The following is a 25,276-nucleotide window of genomic DNA, read 5'->3' on the forward strand; positions in this document are numbered from 1 at the left end:
AGTAAATTAAACTTATTCCCTATCCTAGAGCGCCCCCAGCGCAATGCGTTGTAATGGTTTGCGTTGTAAAAGTTGCGTCGTAAAGGCACTGCGTGGTAAAAGTTGCGTTGTAAAGGATGTTTCCCGGGAAGAAACATTCAAGCCATTAGCACCACCAGTGGTGTAACGAAAGTTGTGTGGCCCTCTTGCAAAGTGCATAGAGGGGCCCCCCCCCACGCTCCGGACCCAGTCAGGAGCTCTCAGGCCCGCCTGTGGACAGTCTCAGAGGGGCCCCCGCACCACAGGGGCTGCGGGGGCTATTGTTACGCCACCGAGAACCACTAGTGGCTTCTAGGTTAATTGTATTGTAATGTAATTGCATTTATATAGCGCTTACTCCCTCTGATGAGTCGTCAAAATGCTTTTATGGCGAGTAGCACGCTACTCAAAACCCATAAAGGATTAGTGGTGAATCAGTATAGTGAAATATGAAAGTAATTTGAGTGGTGGATATGATAGTCTGTTATTTGGATTGAGAAGCCTAGTGGAGGGATAGAAGAGGGAAAGGTTTTGCATTTATATAGCACTTGCTACCCCTGATGAGGTGTTAAAGCACTTTTTCAGCAAGTAGCACGCAACTCCGGAACACATACCGTAGTGGTGAATTAGTATGGTGAAATCTGAAAGTAAGTCGAGCGGTGAATATGTTAGTCTGTTATTAGGATTCAGAAGGATAGTAGAGGGATGGAAGAGGGAAACGGTTTGCTTTTATTTAGCAATTGCTACCTCTGATGAGGTGTTTAAGTGCTTTTCAGTGAGTAGCACAGTATTAGTGGGGAGTTAGTATAGGGAAATATGAAATTAATTTGAGTGGTGGGCATATTAGCCTGTTATTTGGATTGAAAAGGAATAGTGGAGGGGTAGAAGAGGGAAGGGTCTTTAATTTGTTTGTTTTTTGGAGTTCAGAGCAGGAGGAGGGGGTTTGGGATGAGTGAAGGAGAATTGGAGTGGAAAGAGTCTGAGGGAAGGGTTTAGAAAGGCTTGGTTGGGAGATGTGAATAGTAAAAGAGGTATGAGATGATGCAAGGAGGGGTGAAGGAGGGAGGAGTCTACAAAAGGATACTTTGGGGAGCAAAGTAGTGGTATGGGGCTTAGGATGAATGAGACAGTGGCGGTAGAGGATATAATGGTAGAGGTATAGGGTGAGTAGTAGGGTAGTGCATTAGAAAGAGTAGCAGAATGAAGTTTGAAATGAGTCAGACAGTTGAGGTAGAAGATATATTGAGAGCTTATAGGGTGAGAAATAGGGTAGTGCATTGGTTATGCTGAATTAGATTCAAAGTAATAAATATATAGATACATAAGCACATGGAAGGTATCTATTGCATAAGGAAGGTAATATATGTAGATTAATGTTGTGTTTAATAAATTCCAGCTTTCAAGTGTTGTTGTACTTCAAATTAATGTTTTTTATTTTTTATAATTCAAAAGTAAAGCAATTGTAGATAGCTATGATAAAAGATTTACTTTATTCAGTTACATATTAAAACATAGAATAATGTACCTATAAATAATATGAACTATCCACGGTTTTGACAAGGCTGCAAAGCTTAAATGGAATTGTCAATCCATGAGAGCAGGGTTATAGTGAATGGAATTCAAGGTAACAAAATAGCGAGTTTGAAGTCATCAGGTGAAAGGACATACTAATATTTAGGATGGGGCTATACTATTGTTTCAAGATTATATAAATCATTTTACATAAACTTGAAAGAAAGATTAACAAAGCATACTTTCCTGAAGGGTTTAGACAATGGCGGGTGAAGCCTCTTTAAAAACATACACATTTAACGGATTGTAAATTCCAGGCCAAACTCCAACGGCCCCAAATCCTCCAAAGTATTATACACAATCATTGGCAAAGCGAATAGGTCTGACCCTGCTTGGCTGGTGCGAGGTTACATTTATTTTAATTTAAAATAAACATTCAGTCTTGGCTGTTTAACTAATGATTTTTTTTTAACAAACTATCATTTCAATTGTGCCTTCTATATTATTAATTATGAAGGAAGTAAGAATAAATCACACCCTAACCAAATGCTCAAATCATAGGGAACTGCTATGTTATAATGTATTTTTAGAACACCACTTTAAAAACTGATGGACGATAAATCTAATTGGGCATCCGAAGTGGAGAAGGAATAAATAGACAGCTTTTGAAGTTGGCATGAATAAAATAATATGTACACTTTGAATCAGCTTTGTCATATAAGGGAAATTAAATATTTTTAGAAGATGTAAACAATGTGCAAAGGCTTTGTGGAGTCACTCAAAGTGAGGGAGCAAACGGCAAAATGGGCTGACCGACTGCCCCATGCTTGATGCTATGGTGGGTGGATGGAAATTGTGAATGACAGTTAGCCAGATCAATGGATGAAGCCTGCTGAACAAAACCCATCCCCTGTATGAACCTGTATTATGTGTCATTTTTGTTATAGAAAAACAATAGCCAGGTACACAGCTAAGGTTGCCTCAAAGACTAGACCTAAAAATTTTAATTTCACAACTCAAGGAACATCTTTAGACACACCCTCTGTCACAGTCTCCAAGTAAGATGTAGGCCTGAAAGATTTGCTTGTGAACCCTACTCCTTCTGCTACAGTCTTTCACCGTATGGATCATATCTTGCTGTCATTGCAAGTGGAAATGGTAAATATACTCTTTGCACCTCTTAAGTGGCTTTAGATGTTTCTATCTGATCCATTACAGGTGGTTTTCAGGGGTAACTGCCGGTCTGCCAGCAAAACAATCAGGTGAGGGGATGTTATAGGGATACCCTTTATCTAGCATACGTCTTAATGCATCATTGCCAAGAAAAAGAAAGATGGTGACGGTGTGGGACAAGGAGTTATCTTTTAAAAAGGTGGCATGAATTTGTCAGATTTCTTTGAATTCCACAGGCCTCAGTGGAGTTTCAAATAGTCACAGATGGGCCACTGCAAATAACAGTTTGCAATACCATAATAGATTACATGTGGGGTTCTCTAACTCTCTGTTGATACCTATGAGTCAGCTCAGAACTCCTCCGTCTACTGAGGAATCTGAAAAAAGGAGAAAAATAGCTTTTGAAGGGCATTGGCTCTATGTTAAAGGGTACACTACACTCACATTGATCAGAAATAACATTCAAATAGTATGAGGAGGCTCAGAAAGCCTTTCTGCAGGTTTTGACAACCTCAAGATGAAAATCAAAAGACACCACTTTGTCAAAACTCTAAAATACAGCATTCCAGCCCTTTCAAGATGGTAACCTTAGGTAAACTGCCTATCAGGAGCATGCCTGCAATCAATGGAACACCCCTGGACAAGGGTGCAGTGCAGTTACCCACTCTTGGATATGGTACAGGTGAAACCCACGCTTTACGATATGAATGTCACCTGCCTGGAATGATTTTCAGCTGACCTGAGAAGAGTACCATTGGATTTTAGACAAAGCTCCTATTTGAATAAACTTTCTCATCTCTCGAGTGCCCTTCAGATGCACAATAATACCACGTGACTGCTCTGTCAGAGTGTGCTTAGTATTGGGTTACCTTACTCAGCGCTTTGTTTGATAGTACTTTATTACATCCAAAGTTCGCCACCCACCTTAAAGAGTGATTGAGCGTCTGTTCTTCAGTGAGTACCTCGTGTATGGCTTGTGTGAATTTACAACTTATAAAAGGGCCCATTTTGAGTGTTACCTAAAATCCTTTTAATTTAGCTATGCAGCGGTTGTAGGATGCAGAAGGATGCTTCATAACATGACCGCACCAATGCTGACCTATCAGCCTTAAGCAAAGAGAGACAAATTCAGACTCCATGCATATTAGATTCATGGATTCCCTGCTGAGACTACCAACAACTGGGTCATTTTGTAGCAATTGTAACTGTGGATTGTAGCAAAATTGACAAATCAATGGAGACCGAGTAGAGAGCTTTTCACAACGTCTATACAACAATTTTGCCAAATTATGATAACTTTACCCTCATTTCCCTGGACTAGTTGAAGGCTTGGAAGCGATCCAACCATTTCTCTACACCAAGCCATCAAACACTACATCAAATTCTTTTTACAATTACAACCAAGTTAATTCTGGACTGAGAGAATTAGACTGTCTACCCCACACACATTACCTTTTCTTGAGAAGATCCATTGCGGAGCCTATGAACTCATTCTTCATTTTCTGCAGCTTGGCTCCATAGCCGGAAAGATCTGTCGCTTCCAAGAGAAGTGAAGGGCAACAGGAGGATTGTGCTTCTGAGATGAGCCTGCCATCTGCAGCATTACAGATTCCGCTAACACTGTTCGAATTCTCTGCTGTCAGATCCTGCAAAACACGGTCCTCTTCTTCGCGCTGAAGAGCCAACCCCTGTAGAGGGGACCTTGGGACTGGGCTGGAGCAAATGGGAGCTGCAGCTCTGTTGCCTTCCACATTTTGGTTTTTGCTGTCCTCAAACAACCCTTGGTTCACATCCACTGATGTTCCATTGCAGTTAATACTGTCACTAGAACGCAAATCGTTCTGCAAGTGGAAAGCAGATTCTGAGCGCCTGTTAGCATTATCAACTTCATTGGGCGCTTCAACAGTTATTGGAGCAAGTGTGTGCTTTGTAGTTGTTTGCCCCAACGATAGGCATGCGTTTTTATTGATTTCTGTATTGAACAGCTGACTTCTGAAGCTTGCCTGGTTGACAAGTAGTGCCTCTTCTCTAGAGCCTGGAGAGGAGTCTTTGTTTCTCATTCGTTTAAATTCTTCAAAAGTAGGAATGTACAGTCTACCTTTACAACATGTTTTCTTATTCAAATCGGGGCTAGACGCGTGTGTGGCACTTACATATGCACAGTCTTTAAGAGATTCCTCCGTTTTTGACTTCACAATGGACTTTCTGTCCTCTGCATGATGCAGGGTGAGGTTGGGAGAGCTATTCTGTCTCCTGAGATGAAAACGTCTCATCGCCTCCTGTTTGATGTCTTCTGGGCAGGTTATTCGCTGGCAAAAACTAGGCCGCTGCCTCAGGAATGGCATTTGACTAGGAGCAATTGTGGCATGCTCTACATATACTGTGCCACAGTTCACAGCGCCCCCATTTTTGCATTGCTGGCATGTTCTGCTTTGAGAAAACTCGCTTGCAACAAAATCGTTCAAGAATGCCTGCGGTCGGATAGGTTTAATTGGCTCGATTGCCTTGGAACTATGGAGCCGAAGCTTTTCCTTCAGCTCCCTTTTGGCATCACCATGCAGGACCCTTTCATCTGCTGATGGAAAAAGCCACTGTGGCACTCTGGCAAAAGGATATGCTGGCAAATCTCTGTGGATTGGCATTTTCTCAGAATTCATGGGAATGTGTCTGCAAGCCTCGACGATGGTGCGGACTGGAGGCCTGCCAGTGGAACCTTCAGACCAATGGCTGGTGCTTTTACAGTGCAAGATGAATTCACTGTCCATGCTTCGACAGTGAGTGTACAAATTAGAGTCTGCCACTGTTGCCCAGTGTATGTTCTCTAGGCTCCGATACAGCCTGGTCTCTCCGCTGAGGGAAGGCGCCATCTCCCCAACCATTCCAAGGGTATCCATGTTCTTTAACGGGTGCATGGTATTTGGTAGACAGTTCCTTATGTCATGATTTGAATACAGCTGAGTGTTTTGGGTGCTCAAAACTATTTTGGTGTGTTCCTGCCGGTCGTCAATGTTAAGGTATGTCATAGCAGATAATCATGGGGCTACAACAACCTGATGATTGTGAGCTGAAGAGGAAGTTGCTAGATCGTAAAACTCAATGGCCATACCTAAGGCAGAGGCGCGACAGATTGGTGGTCACAGACAGTGCATAGTCCTTCTCACACTGTTGATACGCCATTCCAAGACCATTAAAAAACGTGGATCCAGAAATTGAATTGAGCATTGGTACAGCAACCTACAGAAATGAGAAAACAAATATTGTAAGATGTCACAATTATTTTTAAAATATCATCAATCGTTGAATGTTAAACGGCATGCATCAATGATACCGTGGCTATTTCCAACTGCAAGATGGTCAGCAACTTTTCTAATACATATCATTGCTTGAATGTTTGATAAGGAAATTACATCTTTTTTAAACTGAGATAAGTTACCACTTTCTATAATGAAAAATGTCGATGTACTTAATTTATCTTTCACACTTTGAAGGACCTATAGATTGATTAGGGAATGTATATGAGATGCATACTGTTCTTGTTATTAAGGTACAGCCCCCAACTCTCACCTCCTTAAAAATTTCATTAGACTGAGATAAAAAGACAAAACGCCATCAAGCCAAGATATTCCTGCTGTTGTGATGTCTTTAAAAAGAAGTAGCAAAATAGGGTTAATATATAAATTTTCATCAAACTCTAAACAAAATAGAACCAGCTACAAAGTGAAATGGCTAATTGCGGATGGGCAGAGGGAGGATGGCTTGTAAAAAATGCTGGTGACTATGAAAAGCCTGTAGGTCCAGGAACAAGTCTGGCACTTGTTAGTCTGCTACTAAATGTCTGGCTGATGAAGATTAGAATGTTTGGGACTGGATGTTTCTAAACTTCATAGGAATGCATGTGCTTGCTTGCTCTCTCCTTTGTGTGTTGCTTCCAACCTCAAATACCCACCCCCGTACGCTCTGTGTTTTTTCCTCCTCTCTATACCCAGCTTGTTCGTTGCATCCCACACCCCTCCTGTTTATTTCTTATTACATTTTTGTCTCTTCCCTTCTTGCCTTATGCTCTTCTTTTGCTCCTCCCCACTCCCTTCATTGTTGATTTCGCCCCATGTTAACTTCTCCCTTCACCTGCTCATCCACAGCTCCCCACCCTTCCCACCACAATGTTTGCTTGTTTGGGCCCAACAGCTGCAATTCGCTACTAAGCAATTGCTTTTTCAAAATGCAATTTGAGCACATTTAAATAATGTTTTCATATATTCTTTCCAGGACTGGGGTCTGCTGTCTGAATGGAGTGGCTTCGTCACGTCATGCATGCAGGTGTGGTGGTGGACGTGGTAGTAGATGTCATTTCACTGGACAGTTATAGCAACATGACACATATGCACACTTGTGATGACCCATGTACGAGTACACATCATCCTACTGTTTTCTTTTTTATGCTGATGCTGCACAACATCGGCAAAAAGCATTGGCAAAGCCAATAGCTCTGGATTGGTAGTCAACAGGCAAGACCTACTTACTTTGCCAGTGCTTGTTTAATTATGAAACGTAAAAGAAAGACAAATGCAGTTACAAATTGGAGAAAACATAATAAGGTGAAAAAAGATCACAAAGAGAAGAATATTTAACATGCATAGGTATGAAAAATGTTGTCTACTTAATTCTCACTAGGAAGAATTTGAGTATTAAGCTTTCCAGTCTAAGAGACAAACTATTAAGCTCTATCGGACACTGACAGTAGCACTCTACCCACAGCAAAACTACGAGGACTAGTTTTGCTCGCTTGGTGAGAAGACCGGTAATTCCTAGGACAACACTGATGTTGGACTCTGATGTACACAGCGGCGGCTCCTCCGCAATGGCAGAGCAGTGTCGCCCCACTGGCTCAGAGCCAACAACTGAAAACTAAAATGATATTTATTATCGTATTATTTTTCAGCTGCTGGTTGAGCCAGTGTGTGTAGGAAGGGGCAGGCCAGGCCATGAGAGGGAAGAGGAATGGAGTGCCATGTGCATTTCTAAGTGCACATGTCTGTTTTGCTGGCCAAACAGACATGTGCACACATGCGCACTTAAGTTTCTCTAACCCGCCTGTATTCTACAGCCGGGTGGAGAAACGGCACGGACTCCCTGTGCTTGAGCGGAGCATCAAACCAGTCCACTCATGCCAATCCTGTTGCAGCTCTCATAGTATGAGAGCAGTGTCTGGATTGGATGGGGACTCTCCCAGGGACTGGCAGGAGCACGGAGGAGTATCGAAGCGTGAGGCGGCCAGAGGATCAGGTAAGTTTTTAGATTTTTATTTTTTTTATTCAACCCCTCCCCCACTTTGCTACCCCACCACTGCATATTGGCAGCAGTCGCGATTGACTGTACACGTCCCTGTGATGTTTTGAAGATGAATATGTAAAAGAATCTATTTACGATATTGATGCAGGACGGGGCATTCTGAGAAGATGTGAACCGGATCACTGCTTTCTGGATTACACATTGGGCAGTTAAAATGTGCTCTGATGTTATCCTTGTATAACGTTTCTGGTATAGTTTACACCTACATGCAAATAATTATGTAGTCATATCTAACATAGATCGCTTACAATGGAGTAACTCTTCAAGACTCTGATCCTAATTATCCTTACTATAGCTTAGATATTTCTGATAAAATCGTGATGAGATCATGCATAAGGAACTCAGAGAAATGTAGGGAAAATGAATAAGACCATTTGTTCCTTAATATTATATGCAATATAACTACAAAGTTGAGGATATGTGGCATATTGTGGTATCTTACATTTTGATTCAATTTGCTGACATGATATATTGCCAGCAACAAATAGTTCCACAATCGTCTGTGGTTCACTTTTTTGCCTATTGTAAGGAGAAGTTTTTACATATTACACATTAAAGTGTATTACCTCCTATAGGGGCTGTGATAGAAATGGGTGGTCCCTGGGTGACTTAGCGGTACCTTTCATAAATAATTCAAATCCATCTAAAGTTCCTCAGCTTTATTCTTTTATAGACTTAGTGTTCCTGAATAAACGTGTCCCCCTTAGGACCCTTTGCAATCGCTGTTCAAACACCAGTTTGAGCATGGATGGCACCTATAAGTGATGCAATGCTTTCTGCACTTGGTAATTACCAGGTGCGATACAGTTCACCAGATCCTGTTTCATTTTTGCAGGTCAACTCTGCCAGAATTTAATGGGTTAAAAAAACAGTAAATGACCATCTTTACCACTGTACTGTATGTATATATGAAAATTTGCTAATAAAAACTGTTGAAATAATAAAAAATTTAAAAAACTGTAAATACTGGGACTCGCGGAGTTAGTTCGGTAAGCACCAAAATCTGCAGGTAGTAAATACCCTATGTTCAGGACAAAACTCAGAACCTGATAAATTCAAACCCCTGGGTGGCGGATTTTATTGGGTGTCCTTATTATGGATTCCAACAATTGGGCACTCATGACTTGGTCCTAAGAGTTCGGCAGCGTTTCCAGGTACCCCAGATTAACGTTTGCTGCTCTCTATTGAAGAAGGCTAAAAACCAGAAACACATACACGTGTCCAGAAATAAACATCACTATCTGCACCAACATTGGTAAAAACTACAATTAATTTTGAAGTAGCACTGATTTTGTACCGCATTTACCATAATGCATTGGCGTGAACTTGGTTGGGATGTGATGCAGGGTTCTCCCCTCCCCCCCTTCGGTTCCTAAGAGATGACAGCTTAAAGTAAAAGCCTTAACAGTGCCCTTCTGTCCACAATGAAGCCCATTAATAGAATAACGGTGGGAAAATGTATAATCCTCCTCCAGCAATTGGACAAGCAGAAGCAGGGAAATCTAGTGTTGAAGTGGGAACATGTTTGCCCGTTCGGATCCCAGTATACTCATCCCTTTCCAAATCTTCAATTCCACAGTAAGGAGAGGAGCAATGGTGAGATGTACCCGGGAACTTTAGCTAAATAAAGCCAATAAAAAGAACGGATCAGGAGAAAAGCACCAGAGCCCAAATTCTTTCAATCCCACTTGGGTACGACTAACCCCTTATCTGGACCAAGACGAATTGCCTTAACAAGCACAGTATATTCTTTGAGGAATGAAGGAAATAAAGACTGAATTTGAATTGATAACATGTATGATGTAATATCAACCCATCCAGTAATCTTGAACAAGGATACCACATACTAGACCACATAAATAATATTCATGGGACATAAAAAGTAATACAAATTGCTTTACGGTGTCTAGACAAGGACAAATGTAAAATAACTCTTTCCATTTGGGTCAACACAAAATAAAAAGGATAATGACAACAGATTACAATTCTGAGAAGAGAAAATAAAATAAAGATTGTTTAGCATATCTAGAAAGACTAAACGGTTTAACCCATTAAGTGAATAACGAGTAGGAGATCCCTATACAGCATAAACAAAAGAGAATGCAATCAACAAGAAAGCAATTATTTATTTGAGTTAACAGGTACCAAAAACAAAGTTTGTGGCTGTAAACTAAAATTAGAAAATGCAGGTCAAATAACAGGAAAACACTTGAAACATATCAAAGCCACTGACTACTGGAACAACCTCCCACATAATTTATTTGGGAGATAATTCCTAAAATGCTAGCAAACTAAACCTAGTTAGTAAAATACCCTTGGAAGAATTCCTGAATCACAATATGGGAATGGGCATAACCTATATGTGTTCATTTAAGCTCCACGGCTATTCTGCTGCACCATTCTAGATCATCTACTGGCCTCTCAATGTCAGTCATAGATGTAAGGCAATCATTTTCAAAGTTGACGTAGTTGATGTCAGTGAAGCTCAAAACACAACTGATATGTTGAGTATGTGAGTGATGCACTTGATATACCTTGAACCCAGCAAGAGCACACTAGAGGACTGTACAATGCAGTTGCCTAGGTAACTCCTTAAGGGAAAGGCTTGGGATAATATACAGTACTGAAGAAGGTGGAGGCGGAATATGTGTGTATTGGCTATAGGCTGGAGAAAGCTCTTTGGGGGTCAAGGAGATGCACCCTGAAGGAGCGGGTCCTCGGTTTCTTTCTGAATTGCAGAAGTTATGAAGTCCTTAAGTTACATATATTACACCCAAGCCTCATCTGGATAGTATCAATGCCCCTTCCATATCATTTTGAGACATCATTCTTGTTTGTCTCTGCCATTTCACTAGAAATTTAAACTGAGGGTGTAGGTTGAGTAGCTTGGGCTGTGAGAAAAGACATATGAAAAACACAGAAATTATGGGCCAGATGTACTATTTACTGGACGTAATTTACGGCCAGTATTTTTGTGACCACGAAATATTGTCACAAACCAGTCTATGTACAATTAGGTCGGTTAATAGAAAAACAGAATTGAACTCAGCTGCGATAAGACCTACCTAATTAATACTCACTAGGGAGGTCGAACATTCATTCAACTCACTCTGATTGGCCATAATCACAGGGATGGTGGCCTGCAAAGGCCAGCAGGTCACCAGGTCTGTGAATGATTTTCATTAAAGTAAACTTTTTTCTTCCTTAAAGGAAACGGGGGAGTGTTAACATTTTTTTTTTTAAGTTTAAGAGTTAGCAGTGGTTCCCTGTATAACTACCTGCTCTTCAACACACTTTATTTTTAACATAAAGGGAAATGAGACCCCTTCCTTTTTGCGAAAAAGTTACATTCTCCTTTGAGGCTTCAGTAAATTTTGAAAGATTGGAAACTGAATTTTGAAGGTAAAACTGATCCATAAGATACCAATTTGGTATTTGGAAGAGGCGCCTGCAACATTTTCCTCCCAGATAGCAAATGGTTAGGTATTCGGAATCTCGTTTTAGAACTCAAAAAATGTTTCCAAACCCTAAAATGGGATTAGTACATAGGACAAAACATTGCATCTGTTGCAATTAGTGAATCAGAATGTTTGCAGGTGTTAAAACGTTTACTACTGGTCCTTTCTGGGAAGGTGCCACAGAGAGTGTATACACAAAACCACTTAGCACAGGCTTCCTTAACCCCTCCCACGCTTGTAACGGAACCGCTCCGTCACGCCCCTCGGGTGGGCTGTGCTGGTGACAGAGCGGTTCCGTCAAGGCCCGCTCGCCGCGCCTGCGCGGCGCGTTCTATTGAGTGGGCGGGGGCGGGCCGTGACGGAACCGCTCTGTCACAAGCACAGCCCACCCGAGGGGCGTGACGGAGCGGTTCCGTCATAAGCGTCGGAGCGCCGCGCGCCCCCCCGCCCCTTAGCGCTGCGGCGGAATTGCCGCCGCAGCGAAAGGGTTAACACAAACAGGAGTGATGATTTAAAGATGAGCCCCAATGTGTTACCAGAGATTGCAAGCCACTAATATCCACTAATATCCAAATACAAATCTGCACTACAGGGTATGGTGGAGAGGGGAAAAAAGAAGGGAAGGTGAGGGTGAAGCACTATGCAGGGAAAAAGTATTAATTTCCATGTATTAATCAGGCGAGGAAGTAAAGAGAAATGTCAAGAAAGCGTGCGCCAGGGATTACAGCATCGGTCACAGAAACAATGATTTTGCAATACATGCATAGTTCACGCACAACTACCAGTAAAAGACTGACAAACATATTTGCATAGTCCTCCCTCCACATTTCAGTATGAGTTGATATTTTATTTCCTTTTTTGAATTAAAAAAAAACAATAAAAATGTTTTGGAAAAAATGGCAATGCACTTAATTTTCCATAGTTTTGCTGATGCACAAATGACAAACAAAATCATTATTAAGATGGAGCCCTTAAAGACTACAGCAAGACAGCTATCATAGCATCAAAGCCAGGTCTTCCAGTGCAGCAAGGCATGTCATTAACATGCACTTTCCCGTTTGTGCTGAATAAGGCAGTATTAGGTTTATCTTGTGCTGTCGCAATGCCGATAAACGACCTCATCTCATGCATGTGGAATGAGGCATTTGTAGGAAGCGGCGAGGAAAGCTATTCAGAAACTGTAAGCAGACATGGCAAATGTAGCATAAGCGACTAATTCATGCTGCTTACAATGTATGTCAGACTAGTAAATTACATGGCAACCATTTATTACTTTCTATTTATGTTCATTTTATTGTAAATGTTGACTTGTGTTCCTATGAAATTAGAACTTTTTGGGGCTTTTTGTAGTCTTGCTTGACAGCGCAGCTATTGCCAGACAATTATGTGAGCATCACCAGATCTGTCCACATGTTTGGAGCCAGAAGCACGTTGTGATTGAGCAGAAGTTGTGTGCTTCCACAAAAAAGTGCTTGCTCTCCATGCAGCTGTGATCATTTTGTTTACTTCCAGCTGCCTGAATGTGAAATTTCAGGGGCACAAATAACACTATAATGCTGTTAAAGTGCCGTAGGTAACTCGATAATTCATGTTGTTTTTCTCTGGCAGCAGCACTAATGGGAGGATGGCAGTCATTAAACTACAAAGATGTTTAGGTCTGGCTTGATAGTGTAACTGTCACCTGACCTTAAAACCTGCACCAATATTATTCTACAGTTCTGTGCTTCCAAAAATACATATTCCCACGGGAGTAGCCAGAAAGTTTAAATCCCCCCCTCCCCACTTTGATGGCACCAAGCAAGTGAGACCAAACCTCCCTACAAGAGCTCCCTTGTCTCTCTTCCATCCAAGAATCGATCTCTTCATTCCTTCACCTTTCCATCCACCTGCTGAGAACCACCATTCCACCTTACATTTTGTCGTCCATTCTTTCATTCAATCTTTCACCATTTCATCCATTGGGAAGTCCATCCTTCTATCTGTGTAGACATCCATCATCTATGCTTGCATCCATATATACACCCATCCACCTACACATCCGTTAATTTTACTTATCTATCCATCAATAAAGCCTTTCATATATCAATTGATCTTTTTACCCATCCATTCATCCATCCATCCATCCTCTCTGATTTTTATTTACTTTGACGTCCATCCTCTCAGATTTCCATTTACTATGCCAGCCATCCACTCTCTTAAATTACCAAATACACTGCCATCATTTCACACATTCATCCTCTCAGATTTACATTTACTCTGCCATCCATTTCCCCATTTACAATGACATCCTTTCATCCACTCATCCACCCTCTCAGATTTCCATTTACACTGCCATTCATCTATCTATTTCCCCATTTACTCTGCCATCCTTTTAATCCGCCCACCATCCATCCCCAGATTTCCATTTACTTTGCCATCATTTCACCCATCCATCTAGCTTCTCAGATTTCAATTTACTCTGCCATCCATCTATTCATCCATCCATCCATCTCTCTGTGATATCCATTTACTTTGCCAACTTTACATCCACCTATCCATCCTCAGATTTTCACTTACTCTGCTATCCTTTCATCCACCCATCTTCTTATCCTACTCATCCACCCATCTTCTTCACCTACTCATCCACCCATCCTTTCACCCACTCAGCCATCCATCCTTTTACCCACTCACCCTTCAACCAAAACATCCATTCTCTTACCCACCCATCCTTCCATTCTTTCATTCATACGCCCTTTCACCCACTCTTCCAACTATCTTTTCATCCACCCATCTATCCTTTCACCCACCTATCCTGTCACTCACTCATCCATTCTTTCGTTTACTCGTGCTTTCACTCGTCCATCCTTCTTTCCCTTTTCTATCAGCCTATCTTTCTTTCTTCCGGTTAGCGATAATTCTAATCTTATATCTGCCAAGTTTCACATAAAGAACCCTACCCCTGCTGTAGCTAGAAAAGCGGTGGCAGGTGGGCAGGGTTCACAACATCCCGGTCAATTCCCATGGAATTTATTTGTAGTGCTTCACATTACCATACAACATTCCTTTAAAGCCAGACCTATTGGCATAGTCAATGCTTGTTTGTTTTAATGCAGTTATCTATTGGTTTTCTTACCAGAGCGTTGACTATTTGAAACAAAAAAGAAACCCTTTTTGGCTTGCTGAATAGCAAATAATTTAAAACTTTTACTTTAGATTGTTGCTAAAAGGCTATATGAAAGAGAAGAATCCCTGGGACAGTTTTTGTTACTGAAACAATTTTAAATATAAGAAAATGTGTTAAAAAAATTATGTTATCAATTATGTGAACCTAAGCCCAATCCTCAGTACTCTTTACAAAATAAATAGAGGACTGTTTGATGGTTTGTTCGAAAACAGAAGACACATAAGATTGTATATAACATGGGGTGAACTTACTTTTTGGGAATCTTGTATAAAAAAATGTAAAGTGAATGGTGCTTGAGGTGAGTTGCAGTTTAGTCATCCCCAAAACTTAATCTGTAAAAGAATACGCTTGTGGTCCAAAGATTTGCTCAGAAGGTCACGGCCAGAACTCTCAAAGGCCGGGATGCGAATACCAATGGCGGCTGGCACATTTGGGGGAGGGCGTCTATTATGACAGCCGGGTTAGAGATGTTTAAAGTGTGCATGTGTGGCTTGCTGTTGCAAGACGGTCGCCCCAAAAGATATGCACACTGTGCATTGACAGGCCTCCCTGCAGCTGTCACTCAGCAGCAGTCCCGCCCCTATCCGGACCCTCTGTTTGGGATGGGGGATGAAAAATAAAATGGTAATGATTTACCATTCTATTTTTCATCTCTGGGGTTTTGAGGGTAGTGTACGTTGGGCAACGCTCTTCCGCACCAACGGAGGAGCCACCCCTGGCGAATACTAAAGCTGTGAAATCTTGACTCCACCTCATGGGTCTTTAATCCACAACCAAACTCTCCCTGCCTCTTTAGCGGATTCTTGGAGGTTCCTCCTTTCTGCCTGTGTCATCGTTTTTCCATCTTTCTCTTCCCCCTTCTTTCCCCTTTAGTGTTTTTCTCTCGCTTGTTTTGGATCAAAGTTTGTTAAGGAAAAATAAGTGCTGGTCCACAAAAATTAGGGCCACACTTGCAATCAACACATATCTTCCAAATGCAACACACATGTTGGTGGCTCTATGTCTTTTTTTAAAATACTTGAGAAGGTCGGCAGTTGGTCTGTGACCTTCTAAGCCCAGCAAACAAAGTGTTGAGTGGGGCGACTCTGGAATCCTCCACCAGACACCAAGTGATGTGTATGATCACAGCTTCTAAGATTCAGAATCCGAAATCAAGTCGCTAGCACTAACACTAAATCTTGGAGCAGGAAAGAGCACATCTTTTGAGATGCTGAAGCTTTGTCCTGTTTTGTGCTGAAAGCAGAACCTTATTTCAATGTCACCCAGCAACACAAAGAGCCACAGAACGTACATCACTTAACTGTGTTACTGTTCAAGAAGGAAGCCGGTTGCCCAGCAAATTTCCTTAAGGACGACAAACATTTAGCAAGGGCTTATAGAGCATTAAGAGTTATGTAATCAGATGACTGGCCACGCGTAAGATTACTGCTGTGCTCACACTCGCTTGCCTTGACTTCAGTCATTCTCGCCATAGTTTCTTACTGAATGCTCCATTGCAGAAACGCTATCGCACCACATTATCAAGCGAATCAGGCGCCAGTATGCTGTTGTGAGCACAAGTCTTCCAAAAGCTTGGCCCTCACATAGGAGCATTGATATTATGAAGTATTACATAGTTAAACTTTCCAGCGCCACCTTTGCAGTTGTGAAGCATTTTACTCAGCTCAACCAGCTACTAAAGAAATGCCATTTCCCTCCCTACAATTTCCCGCCTCTTTTACACTAATATTCCCAAGACTACTGCAAGAGGTTTTTCAAAACATTACCATTTACTGAACCAGGCTGTACAAGTGCACCTCAGCTTTCTGTGAAAGCCGATGCTCAAGGCCATCAAGTTTTGAAGAACCATTTTGTAAATGATGTGCTTGTCTGTGGTGTACTTGTTATACCAAAGCTTATAGTATCTGCCGTAGCAGCAGGCAAGGGCTGCCCCTCCTCTCCAACCCTCAAATATATGCCATGTCAGGACTAAGTATAGACATCAGAAAATAACAATTTGCCCTGTAAGATATGCTACAAATAACCATGTAAAATGTTGGCATTACTAGTAATAAACGAATTTAATGGCCTTCCATGAGAGGAAACTTTGCTACACGCAGTGATTGAACCAAGCAGACATACACATGCTGTTCTGCTCTGGAGCGGTCCGGGAGCAGGCACACGCATATCTACGATTCTGTAAGACCTCCACCATTGGATGGAAGCTAGTTAAATCAGTAGTAAGACGGAGCTACCGCCCGTCGTGCCATGAGTACACATCGTGTACCAACACGCTCCTGCACCTCCAGTGTGCAGACACACCCATTCGGTGCACGCTACAACTGCACTTTCCCCATACCCTCTGATTCCCCGCTACCAGGAATTCTTCCAGGCAGTGCCATTCACTAATCTGCCAGCAGACCTCCACTCTCACACGGGTGCCCGGCTGGGTCCCCTGTGAGTATCGTTTTTCTTCACTAGACTCATGGTGACACTCTCACTACACTAGGGTGTGCAGACCATCCTTCAGGTGTCCCCACACTCCCAGGTCCTGAAGAGACCCTATATTGCACACAGGGTCGAAACGCTGTTGACGGTTTACAAAAGCGAACAATTATCATTGTATAAAGCGCAGATTTACACAATATATACCTGTTAATGGTCGTATTTATGTTTTAAAGGAAACCTTGTACATATGTCACAAATATGTCACCATTAGTTTAGGTTCCATTTTTTCACTGGGACACCTCTCACCAATGTTTGATTATTATTTAAATACCATATATGTATTATTTTCAATTTAAAACTCAGTGTATAAATCACAGTTCATACAAATCAAATCCATGGTGTGTTCGGCTTGCTCTCTTTCTGACATCAATCTAACCCTGTACATTGCCATTGTGCAAGCTTTATTAAGAATAAGTTTCCATTAGTCCACAGGAGCCATTGTTTTTGTTGATAATACTTTAACTGCCCTGGCTCCTTGTGAGTAGGGTTCCCTTGTCCTTTGTTCTTGAACTCTGAGAAGGAAAAGAGACCTTTCCCCTTCCTCCCAGGCTATCTGAGGAACTCCAAGGGTCAGTTGGTTGACCTCCTGTTCTGAGCTACAGGGACATAACAAGCTCCAGAGGCCTCTCTATAGCTGCCTAGCTGACCTGCTAACCTGGACCTGCCTGAGCCGTGCTGGCTAGAGTGGGTTCTTGATCCCCAAGAGGTGCCACCCTGGGCCCTTGGCTGGCATCAGAATGAACTCCTCTGCAAGAAATTGGGAAATCATGAAGGTGTGCACTCTTCATGACTGTGAACAGGCCCATTCATGCAGGGACTGTGCTGCCCGCCAACGTGAAGCTCTGGTGACCCAGACGCTTCATGGTAAGACAGCCAGTAACGACTGGCAACACGAGATCTGCACTTCGCGCTACAGCAATGACAGCCGGTCGTGTCCGCCATCACAAAGCTCCAGCAATAACAGTCTGCGAAGCACGACCAGGTCTTTGCGCAACAGCAATGACTGTCTGCAACGCCAGGCCTGCTCTTCATGTTGCAGTGACAACCATCCCCGACACACTCTGTGCTCCTCGCGGCGTCCTCCACTACGAATGTAAATTTGCCCTGGACTTTGAGAAGGTGACTTTTCCGGGGGGGAACTAATCTGGTCCCTGCATCCGGCTCGTGCTCTTTTGCGGTCGGCCTGAACCTGTGACTTTGCCCCGGTCTAGCATGATGAGACAACCATGGGTGGTGCTTCATGCTTTTAGGCGCTACACTTACCTGAAACTTTAAAATTGCATATCTCCGGTTCTACAGATTGGATTTTTGACTTTTTGGTTTATTTTTATTCATTAAAGTTTTCTCCATTATCCAAATTGGTTTTGGATTTTTTGCGTCGTGCTTTCACTTTATTTTTGTTTGTGCGCTGCACAAATATCTTACAGAGTATCTCTAAGTTAAGCCTTAAAACATTTGTACCAGGCTACCAGAGGGTTAAGCACATGTCAATTAAGTAACTTTTGTGGTTCACCCTGACAAACATTGTGGTTGTTGCTCAAGTAGGGTTTTCACCACCTTCACTCAATAACCCAACTTATTACAACGGTCATAATGAGAGCGAGAGGATAGGGACAGTAAGGTGTATAATAAATGGAGAGGGCAGAAGTAAGAAGAAAACGAGGGCGGCGGACAGGGAGAGAAGATAGTATGGTGAAAGGTTCAGAGCATGCGGAGGACAAGGAGGGGTAATTTATAAAGCCGGGGGCAAGAAGAGGGTAGATATGTACAAGAGGGACAAGCACTTCCATCTTCCGAATGCAGGCACCCTGTTGTAAAGGATGAATTGGTCTGATATCAAGGGCACTGACGCATTAAAGGGCAGGAGTGAAGGAGCAACTATTCAAGGAGAGACTTGATTTCACAGTCACAACTTTTTCAATCTAGGGACTGCTGTGGAGTATTGAGAGAAATGTCAAACTTCAATTTGTTCTTATGTGGTGATTTATTATCTCCTGAACAGACCAAAAAAAGACTTCCACAAATTCATCTATTACCAGACACCGCAGCCCACAGCATGCACCAGGACTTTAGGCGGGTCACATTCCTCCTGAGTAATATTTAGTGCGGTCTCCTCACAGGGGCAGGGATTGCATGATGTAATTTCTGGGGATGGTATCATTACATTAACTTGTGCTTTTACCTGAAAAAAACTATCTCTTATTTGTCACAGGAAGTTGGCAAGTATGGTGCAATGCAATAATTGTGCTCCCATAAGGATCAAATATGTCAAAAACTCAACACCTCCCTTAAGTGTAACAAATAGCAAACTATTGTGGACCATCCAGGCAAACTGTATTTACAATTGTACAGAACATTGAAGTAAGACAAAGGTTTTTCTCTTCATAAGATGCTTAGCCTTCTTAGGCAATAAAAGGAACCTTCAATTGATTAATATGATTATATAGCACTGCAATTGATAGAATTAGCATATTGTTTTCAACCAAGATTGATGTTCTGGCTTTGCTGAGCAGAAAGGGCGATGTCTGTGTATGCACAAAAAGGAGTCATGAAGATACGTTTGTAGGTATTCTGCAACCTATGCAAGAATAACTATTCCCATCTGGTTTCCCATCATTTGTAAAAAAATAAAACAAAAAAAATCTATAGTGCCAACTATATTAGCAATATTTATTAAATTGAGACACGTGGGCCTTCCTGACCAGGGTGATTGAAATGAATAAGCCTGCACAGAACTCTCTTCCATAATCAAACCGGGCATATAAACCATATTCCTTCTGCATGTATTCTAATACCAATGTTTTCAAATTCAGATACTGCTTAATATACTGTACAAAATAAGATGGCAAAGAAAATGGTAACTATTTTCAGAAACCTGTGGTCCTGGAATCCACAGCGTAGAAAGGATGGGTTGAGTACTCCTTCTACCACCACAAATCTGACGCGGTATGAGGTCATATCAGAATTGGATGTGCCAGCATGTTTTTTTGCGCCAGAAGAGTGTAAAATGATTGAACGGATTCTGATATTTCTTGGGGTTGGTGCATTATTTTAGATAGTAGAGCTCAAAAATAGAAAGAGGCAAACCTTGCTCACTTTTGCAGCACTGTCTGAAAATCAAGCTATAACTCTGAGAAATACTGGGTTATATGAATTCACTTTACACACTGCAGGTGTAAAAACAGGCGCTAGGGTCGATTCTGAGCCAGTGAAGCCTATCATGACGTGTCCCATGGAGACTACAGAGAAGCCAGGGTATACAGAAGTGGTTAACGTGCTTCAAAGATATACTGCTGTAAAGAGTTCAGTGGCAAATCACAGTTACTGGTCAGAAATAGGACTTTAAGTGGGCCTGGTCTCTACATATCTCACACCTGGTACTAATTAAAAGCAGACATTGAAAAGAGTTCCTATCGGACCCCATATTCATGTTCTTAACTGTAATGGCAAAAACACTGATCGATTTCTGAACACTGAAAGTAAAATATGGTAAATTAATCAATGTCAATCATTTAGTTTCTGTTTGTATTTTAAATGTTTTACCTAATAATGTTGTATTACCTTAAAGTTTTAGCTATTTCCAGAATGCTGTGTTCCTGCTTTTTTTCATGCAACATAGATGCAGAATATTACTCTTGTGTAGTGCATACTTTCAACTTGGTCACCTCCTTGTGTTTATATCGAGCCACATTTAAGCACTCTGGAGTTGAGGCTGAAGGCATTGCAAGTTTCTCGCTGTGCCTGTCAGTGGGTCAAAAAGGTGTTTTTAATTCAAAGCCATCCAATCCTTGGCCTCTCTGCAGAGCAGATAGAACACTGGTCAAATGCTACAGTTGCACTTGTGATTGCCTCTGCGCAAACCTATGTGCAGGAGGTACACAGTTGCAGATGTGTAGCATCAGGGGGTGTTTGGGGGTGTTACACCCCCTAATATATTTTTTTCCAGGCAAATAGTTGGGTACAGGTACTTACAGTTAGTTGTAGGGGGGTGTCTACATGTGAGTGTGGGTGTGCTGTGTTTTATTGGGTAATGAAGTGAAGTAGATGCAAGGCAGTGCAATTAGGAGAGAATGAAAAGAGAGTGCTGAAGGGGAAGGAGATGAGGTGTAAGATACGCACATGGAGGAGATGTGGCGAGAAAAAGGGCGTACGTGTCTGACATAAAGCGATCATAACAGGAGTGACTGAGTCACTTTGAAGACCATAATCCCTTCCCCAGCCTAATTAATGTTTGATTCAGAGCCTCACAATTTCAGAATTGAAACACTTTCAATATTCATTATTTACAACAAAATGATTGTTGCTGCGATTCTATCTTAAACAGCTAACAACCACTGACAAAGCCAATAGTTCTAGCTGGTTTTAGGTGTATGACAGTTGTCATGTTATATATATATCTGTGTCAGTGGCAGCCGGCATGAATCTGGGGTACCAGGGTGGGGGGCAAGGGGGTAAAGAGATGTAAACAAAATTATACTTACGTCCTCGCTGCTAGTCTCCCTCTTGTCTCTCCTCAGTCTGCCGACCAGGAAGCAACCAGGCTCCTCTGAACCAATCACAACGCTGCTATGCAGATTGGTCTGAGTGCCAATTCGGCGCTCAGACATAGCCTGGGGATGTTCTCTACCCAGGCTGTAATGCAGCGTGGGTGGAGAATATGCTAAGTGCGCATGACTGTTTGGCCGGTCGAGACGACCGGCCAAAGCTCATTGCGCACTTCAGTGTGCCCACCACACCTCCCCTGCCCTGCTCTGTTAGCAGAGTGGCCCCGCCCCATGCTTTCGCAGCAGAAAGGAACAAGTAAAATGATAACATCTTTATTATCATTTTATTTTTCCTTTTCCTTCACTGCTGCCACGCAGTGGGGCGATGCTTCTCCGCCTTAGCAGAGGAGCCGCCACATTGTGGTGAGTGCAATACCAGAAAGATCAGAGAGGAAACAAAATACCGGTTGTGAGGTTCTCTATTGAAATCACTGAAATGTTGTCTGGGTGCTTAAGCTACGCCCTTAAAACCAGACCACGCCCTTTCTATAGCACTCTCCCCCACCCCCACCCCAACACTCAGAGTCTTCCTCCCTCTTAAAGCCCTGTGAAAAGAATCCTATAATGTGCGAACTGTCCTAAAAAACACATCCTAGAAAATCCCACCCTTGACAAACAGGTAGAACGAGGAATAATATGCTAGGACGCGCGAGAATCTTTAATGACCAAGGTTTGCCAGGTGCAACCAGCCTATTTCGCTGAGCTGCGAGGCGTCTTCAGTGCGATTCTCGTTTCCAAGAAATGGGCCAAACAGAGACATGAGACTGAGTGAGAGAGGGCGAGGGGGTGAGGTCAGCTGGGGCGGCAGTGAATATTTAGTTGTTCTTAAGTAAGCACCCTAACGAAATGCGGCAGGCACAGCTCGTGAAAGGTTCCAGGAAGTGGTTGAACTGCCGTATGCATAATTGAAAGAATGTAACGAGCTTGAACGGCGGATACAACCAAAGCAATGCTTGGATGGAAGTGGCGAAATCCAATTTTCACCTTCTGGCTGATGCAGCTCACATATTGAATCGTATTTCAAACAGTCAGGAGGCAGGCGACATCTACCGGACCTTCTTGCCAACACCCCTGGACTGAATCACAAAAAGTGCAAGTCTCTGTGTGCACAGACTTCCACTTAAGCCCATGGGAGAGGCATCATCTTGGTAGATGTTCTGCACAGGGTTTGTGAATTCCATTTTTCCAAGTGAAGTCTCCTCTTCCCACTTGTCCTATCAAGGGTCATCTCAGATTTTGCCAGGCTCTCTGTACTACTTGAGCCCGGTTCATTTATAGGTAGGATTTTACTGTTTACATGGGAGAGTGGCATGGAAAACATGAAACGTCAACAGATGACAGTAATTGTGCCTTTCCCTCCCTTACAAAAAGCGGCTAGAGGCACAAAATTAATTGACAAGTAAATAAGAAACAGTTCTAATCTCAGAACAAATCACTGTTTTCCAGTGAACTGTTTTTCAGGCGCTGCAGACTAGTTAGGTAAGCACAGAAATAAGTGACGCACAGAACCTCAGCCACTGATGTCTCATATATTCAAAGTAGAACTGGCCAGAGTGCCTCTGTAGCAGGAGCAGCTCCAATCATGGGTCCAGCGGAGACCGGACTACAAAAAGTAGGTTCTAACTGGGAGGCAGGAGAGGGGACATGTGTGGTGCAGTACGAGACTGCAGTACGGTAGAGCTGCTTCACATCGACTGACATCACTAATATATATTTGCAAAGTGAACCATAAGAAGATACATAGATTTGCAGAAAATAGGTGCAGAACCAGAGTTGCAAGTTCCAAGATCAGTATTTTAGCGACCAGCCCACGCATCCCATCAATCCATCCTAAAATTAGCGACTGGTAGCCCGCGGGTTTTAGGTTCTGTAATTACACCAACCAGCTGAACCTCAAAACCAGTTGAAGATGAGATGATTACAATCAGCGTCATCCTTGGTGTGAAACGGGAACTCAGTTTTTCAGCCGTTCCAGAAGCTGTAAATTTAAGTATATTTGGAATATTAACAATTGGTAACTGCTGCGCTGAGAAACAGCAAAGTACATTATCAAAGTCTATATGAAATTCTAATATATGTAAAGAAAATCCATATTTTTATTTTCTCATTAGAGCCACACACTGACGGTAGAGAACAGGCCTCCATCTTTCCTCAGAAACTATGACAGGATTCATGGCTGAATGACCACTATGCGTCTGCAGCAGGGAGAACAAATAAGCATCTTCCTTTCCTGCCACAGATGCTGCATAAGTGTGTTCCCGCATATGTCTCTTGGAAACCCAAAGCTCGTGGAAAGCAGTGTCACAGGCCAAAGTAGCCCCACGATGAGCAGATCAGCAGCTGAAATCAGCGAGGACAAGTTACTTACCTTCGCTAACACTCTTTCTGGTAGAGACTATCTAGCCACAGATTCCTCGCCTTTTGAATATTCCCCAGGTGTCAGACTGGATCCAAAACTTTCCAGTAGTACCTCTGTGCCCCAGTAGGTGGCACCCTGCAGCTCCGCACTGACACTGTTTTGCTCCAGAAATGATGTGCAGAGCCTGTATAGGCGTCACTCCCAAGCACTGATGTCAATTGCTTTGGAGAGTGTCTGCTCCTCCAGACGCAAAGCCCCCAAAGCAATCAGTGTTACCAGTATGCAGACTCCTAGACTTGGGATCTTACTACTGGATAGAGTCAACCACAGAAGAGGGAGGATGGGAGGGCCGGTGGGGAATCTGTGGCTAGATGGAGTCTCTACCAGAAAGAGCATTACTAAAGCTAAGTATGTTGTTTTCCAGATGGAGACTTCCAGCTGTAGATTCCTCACCTTTTGAATAGAAACCAAAGCAGTACCTATTTGTAGGTGGGCCTGTGGGTGGACTCAAACCAGAAAGTCCTGCAGGAATGAGCTGGCAAAATGTCCCTCTCTGTGAGACCGACTGTCCAGACAATAGTGCTTTTTGAAAGTATGGAGAGATGCCCACGTAGTTGCCTGGTAAATGTCAAGGATAGGGACTCTGTGTGCAGAGGCTGTGGTAGTAGCTTTGGTCCTTGTAGATTGAGCATGCAGTCTTCCTGGAGGCAGCTTTTTAGCCAGTGCATAGCAGATCTTTATGCAGAGTATGATCCAGTGAGAGATGGCTCTCTCCTACACTGCCCTGGCTTTTTTCACTCTAGAGAACCCCTCAAAATCCTAATCATTCACCAGTGTTCTTTGATACGATCTATATAAAAGCTCAGAGCTCTTTTGGAGTCCAAGTGATGAAGTAGCTCCTTCTCCATAGAGGGGTGCAGCTCAGCATTAAACACTGGCAGGGTGATGATTTGATTGATGAGGAACTGAGTCACAACTTTTGGTAAGAAGGATGCTCATTACCGCAAAACCAGTTTGCCTGTGAAGAAGGTGGTGTACGGTGGGGTGACAAACAGAGCATGTTGCCCCAACCAACTGCAGTGCCTTTGTGATGACAACGAGAACACTGAACTGAAGCTAAGAAACCATATAAGGCAGCTGTAAGATGGCTTGCTCGAATGGAGTGTATAACAGAAAAGACCTAGTTAAGGTCCCACTGTTACATGACAAAGAG

At 42.6% G+C, this 25,276-nt stretch overlaps 1 protein-coding gene across 4 annotated transcripts in view; it reads right to left on the reverse strand.

Annotated features, from left to right (window-relative positions):
- Positions 1–25,276, reverse strand: part of LOC144823702 (uncharacterized) — a 317,027-nt gene that overhangs the window by 85,785 nt on the left and 205,966 nt on the right. For all 4 annotated transcript variants that reach the window (XM_078682444.1, XM_078682446.1, XM_078682445.1 and 1 more), the window contains one exon: positions 4,156–5,937. In XM_078682444.1, the coding sequence (XP_078538570.1) occupies positions 4,156–5,726 (1,571 nt within the window). In that variant the 5' untranslated portion in view covers positions 5,727–5,937. The remainder of the gene's footprint in view (positions 1–4,155; positions 5,938–25,276) is intronic.

The sequence above is a fragment of the Lissotriton helveticus genome, chromosome 3_1, assembly GCF_964261635.1.
Source record: "Lissotriton helveticus chromosome 3_1, aLisHel1.1, whole genome shotgun sequence".
Lineage (NCBI taxonomy): Eukaryota > Metazoa > Chordata > Amphibia > Caudata > Salamandridae > Lissotriton > Lissotriton helveticus.